The 4,811-nt window shown below is 43.5% G+C and overlaps 1 protein-coding gene across 1 annotated transcript; it reads right to left on the reverse strand.

Annotated features, from left to right (window-relative positions):
• Positions 1-525: 525 nt before the first annotated feature.
• Positions 526-3,848, reverse strand: MAP10 (microtubule associated protein 10). The gene has a single exon (XM_047088684.1). The coding sequence runs from the start codon at positions 3,846-3,848 to the stop codon at positions 1,134-1,136; it is 2,715 nt and encodes a 904-aa protein (XP_046944640.1). The 3' UTR covers positions 526-1,133.
• Positions 3,849-4,811: the final 963 nt, after the last annotated feature.

Below are 4,811 nucleotides of genomic sequence, written 5' to 3' on the forward strand. Positions count from 1 at the left end.
CCAAATACTTCAGAAAACACCTGCAGGTTGCTTATACACAGCAAACAAAAACATAGTCAATAACCGTGTTTCCAATAAGGATTTTCTGCAGCTTATTCTTTGGATTTCTGCTCGTTTTGACTGCTTAATTTGATCCTCTCCCAATATATTCTTTGAAATGCATGGCTTTCATTAATTTGTTCAACACATGCTTTTATCACACCCCAACCACAAGCCAGACTGTGCTGGATTCTAAGACCATACTATACCGGTGGGCAAGACATATATGACCTCTTCCATCACTAAACTTAAGCCTAACAGAAGACAAACATCGATCAAGTAATCACACAAAACGTGTGAAAAAAATAAATAAAAGAGGGGCACCTGGGTGGCTCAGTCGGTTAAGCATCCAACTTCGGCTCAGGTCATGATCTCGCGGTCTGTGATTTCGAGCCCCGTGTCGGGCTCTGTGCTGACAGCTAGAGCCTGGAGCCTGCTTCGGATTCTGTGTCTCCTTCTCTCTCTGTCCCTCCCCCACTTGTGCTCTGTCTCTCTCTATCAAAAATAAATAAATGTATAAATAAATAAATAAATAAGCAAGCACTATGACAGTATATAAAAAGGACTTCACCTACTGGGGATATGGGATGTGTATGTATCCAAGATTTCCCTAAAGAATTCATATCTACATAAAACAGTACACTCTACCTGCAGGGGTATATCTTAAATATTTTTGTACTTTTCTTCATCTCACACAGTAAGTTCTTCTATATTTGTTAAGTGACTTATTCTCATTAAAACTTATTCCTATTAAAATTATATCCTTTTTAACTAGTCTTTTTTTTAATGGTGTACCTGAAGTTGGCTTTAGGATGACTGATACCTTCAGATGAATACTTTGAGAGATAGTTTAGAAAGATACTTTTATTCTTACAAGATTAAACAACTTAAATCTTACCTAGATTGTAAGGTGATTTCATGATTAATATGGTTAAATAGAAACCATCTAGACATCAAAATAACATTTATCATTCTTAAAAAGAATTATTCACACAAATTATGTACTAAAATAATGTACAGAATTATTAAAAATTGTTTCACTAACAGTACACATAGGTTCTAAAAAATGAAATGTCTTTTAAAAGCACATATTTTCACATTGTATATCCTGGAAGTTTATTTATCACTAATTCGCAAATATCTTTGCATTGCTTGGAAATATTTAGTGAACCAACGTCATCATCTTCTTCAAAGTGATCTGGTGTGCTGCTATCCAGGACATTAAGTTCTAGTTCTGATAAATTAGACGGCAGATAAGAACTCACTTGAGATGTCCGAGGTGACTGGCTTTTTTCTGAAGACTTGCAACCGATTTTTGTTTTAAGTTTAGTAACTTTAGAATTATGCACACTGTTTCGATCTACCTGGTTTCCTTTTTCCTCAGTCCAATGTGATACAGACAAATCACTGGTAGAGATACTAGAATCTTCCTCCAAACTTTTATCTGGAATCCTTGAAATATGAGATCCTTTATGTGAGCGTACTGGTGAGCCAGCTGAAAAAGGTGGGCTAAGAATAGAACTCTTTTCGCTGCTGTTTTTTCTTATGGACAGTCTTGTTTCACTAGACTTACCTGTGTATTGATTATGTTTTGGATTTTCTGCTGCTAAATGGCTATCACAAGCTTGTAAAATTCTGCTAGTATCCTCGGTGGTATAGAAATCTTCGGAAAAGCAAGGACTGGTGAAGTCATCTGAATACTTTAGTTCTGAGATGCTTTCAGAGCAACTACTCCCACTTGGTTTTTCACTCATATCATCAGTAAGAATGTCATCATCGGTGACTTTGACCTGCTTATCCTCTATTTCTTTATCTACTACAATTCTGTCAGCAACTGCAACCTGTTGGAAAAGACATGGACTTTGGATTTTCCTTTCCATTTCTCCTTCCAAAATACTTGCATGAGTAAACCTTTCTGGGACAATGGAATCTGAAGGACGTATAATTTCTTCCAATAAACCATTATTTGTTCTATGTTCACCACACTCTGTTTTTTCAGTTGCACATTTCAGCTTAGTTTCTTTACCTGTGCTAGGATCATCAAAACCACCAGTGATTTGCTTTGAGGTATCACTGTTCTCAGCAAAAGATGCATCTGATTTCGAACACCTATCTTTAGGCAGTTGATGTGGCTTCTGAGGTTGTTCTGCAAAGCTGAATACTTTAACTGTGGATGATGGAAATCTGAGTTTTGCACCCAACATCTGTGCTTGCATTTTTCTATACTGTTCTCTTTTCTCATGCACTAACAACATATCAGGGTTTGTTTGCTTTAAACGTAGTTTAAGTGTATTTGTTAAACCATAAAGCAGCCTCCCCCTTGGAACTCTTTTGGGAGGGTTTCCACTGTTCTTTTCAAAATATTTCTCTTTTTTGAGATTTTCACCTTGGTTCTTTTTATACTGAAGATTCACTGACTTGTCATTTTCCCCCACAGAAAGCTTACCCTTCTTAGATTCAGATTTACATGTGCATTTGGCAGACGACTCTGGTGACTTCTTACCCTCAGTTCTATATAACCAGGCTAAGTGAGGATGTATTTGAGGGGGGCTTGCCACAGGTTGGTTATATAACAAGGACAACTCAACCAACAAAGCGTTTATCAAAGGCAGCTGCCTTATTGTGTTAATTCTACTTTGTTCAGTTTGCCCGTGATATGCAGTTTGATCACTGGCTCCTTTATCCTGAACATGTGGAGGATTTATGAGCTTTGGAGGACTCTCATGTGTCCCAGAATCAGCATGTTTCAGAGAATCAGTATGTGCTGGGACAGTTACGTGATTTCCCTCCAGAGAAATACCATCCAATTCCTCAGGGGCATTTATTTGAGGTTTAATGGTGATTGTACCCTGTACAGGAGGCATCTTTTCTTGGGTCAAATGAGTGTAATACAGAGGAGGAGGGCAAAATATGTTGGCTTCAATGTCCAACTCTGTGACTCCCTGACATGGGGGGCTAACGCTTCTCATCCCACTAGAATTTGAACAAACAGAGCTGGTTTTGCCATGCTCCACAGAAATGGTGTTACTACAGTTGGTCTTACTATGGAAAGCTATTTCCTTCAAATCCTTCCGTGCCTTTGGGATTTTTAAACTCACAAGGGACTTATCAGCATCTCTTGGTCTTGGCTCGGAGTCTGGCTGCTGTGTTTCCTGTGGGGTCTGGGAACTGACCTCTACACGCTCCACCCCACCTCCTGCGGTAGCGACTGGCCGCTCAAGATGGCCCAACAAGCTGCTTCCCAAATCAGTGAAGCGGTAGCCCAGGGCAATGTCCCCAATCCGCTCCCCGACTTGGTTATGCAGAGGGAAACTTCCTCGATGACCCTGGGAGCAGCCGGAGGCGGCCTGTCCCAGGACCTTGTGGGCGGCGGCGGCCAGCGAGATGCTACAGGCACCCAGGAGTCGCGGGGCAGGAGTCGGGCGCCCAGGGGGCAGCTGCAGCAGCAAGGTGTAAAGCGGTGTCCGAAGGAGCAGGCGGTGCAGGGTAACGGGGTGCAGGCGGAAGAGACAGGACTTGCCGCGACCGAAGCTGACCAGGCCAGGCCGGGGTTCCGGGGCTGGGGCGCCTGGGCCATCAGGAGGGTAAACCAGCAGGGTGGGGAAGTCCAGCAGGCGGAAGGCCACTGCGGGGCACAGGTCGCGCGACGGCCGTGGTGGCGACGCCTCCCCCTCCTCCTCATCCTCCTCTTGCTCCTCCTCCTCCTCGACCACGGGCCGCGGCGGCGGCGGCAGCAGCCCGGCTTCAAGACGCACCCAATCGACGAGCAGCTCCAGCGAGAAAAGCCGCTCGGACGAGGGGACCGCCATTGCTGTTGCCCCTGGAGACGCTGAAGCTTGGTTCTCGCGAGAGACCGGGAGACCACAGCGCCTGTCTCTACTCTCTCGCGAGACTTAAGGGGGCGCCCCGGCTGGCCTAAGGCTAGAGCTGCTGTGCGAATTTTCGCCGCTCAATGTATTTTCCTTTCCAGGCTTGTGTTTACACAGTTGTTTATAATCCCGAGGCATGATCACATGATGGCAAAAACAACAACAACAACAACAACAAAAACAGCAAAACACCAGACTTATTTTTTGTTGTTGTTTTGGTCACGTTTTTATCCCTGCAGATCTCATGCAATTTTGAAGCGGGGTCAAGTCTATATGAGGAAAATTGAAAGTAAATCAGGACTCCCTTTCCAGACCCCAGGGCTAATGAAAGCCAGTGTACTTTCCAAGGTCGGCCTTCTCTGGCTGCTGATCCACCCCAAAGATGATGACACTGCTCTGAAGTGGCCTGGGAGCCTCTGTTTGGGTGAATTATGGTAGCACTGAAACACAAAGGGGCTGTGATCACATTTCCATTTGAGCAATCACCATGTGTGAAATTGATGTTAATGATTCCATTTAAAAACAAATACACACACACACACACACACACACAGTTGGGGGAAGGGGAAAGATCTTATAACTGTCCCAGGTTTTCAAGGAGAGGTACTTCTAACCTCAGTAAATTAGCCAGCCAGATTGGAACCAAGGCTGGTAACACGGGGAGCCTTGAATGACAGAGTAAAGAATTTGAACTGTCGTCTGTACAAGTTGTTTTGAACGAATAAGTGTGATCATAGCAGTGTTTAGAAATATAGCAATACAAATACAAAGGATGGATTCTACTAATAAATTGAATTCACAGCAGTCTATTGGGAGGCTTTCTCACTGGTTCAGATGAGGGAGAATGATGGCCTGAAATTGGTCAGGGTCAGTTTAGAGGAGAAAGAGGTGACAGACGAGTCA

The sequence above is a fragment of the Lynx rufus genome, unplaced genomic scaffold, assembly GCF_022079265.1.
Source record: "Lynx rufus isolate CCGP_SWC_20201006 ecotype Redwood Valley unplaced genomic scaffold, mLynRuf1.p SCAF_25, whole genome shotgun sequence".
In the NCBI taxonomy this organism is placed as follows: domain Eukaryota; kingdom Metazoa; phylum Chordata; class Mammalia; order Carnivora; family Felidae; genus Lynx; species Lynx rufus.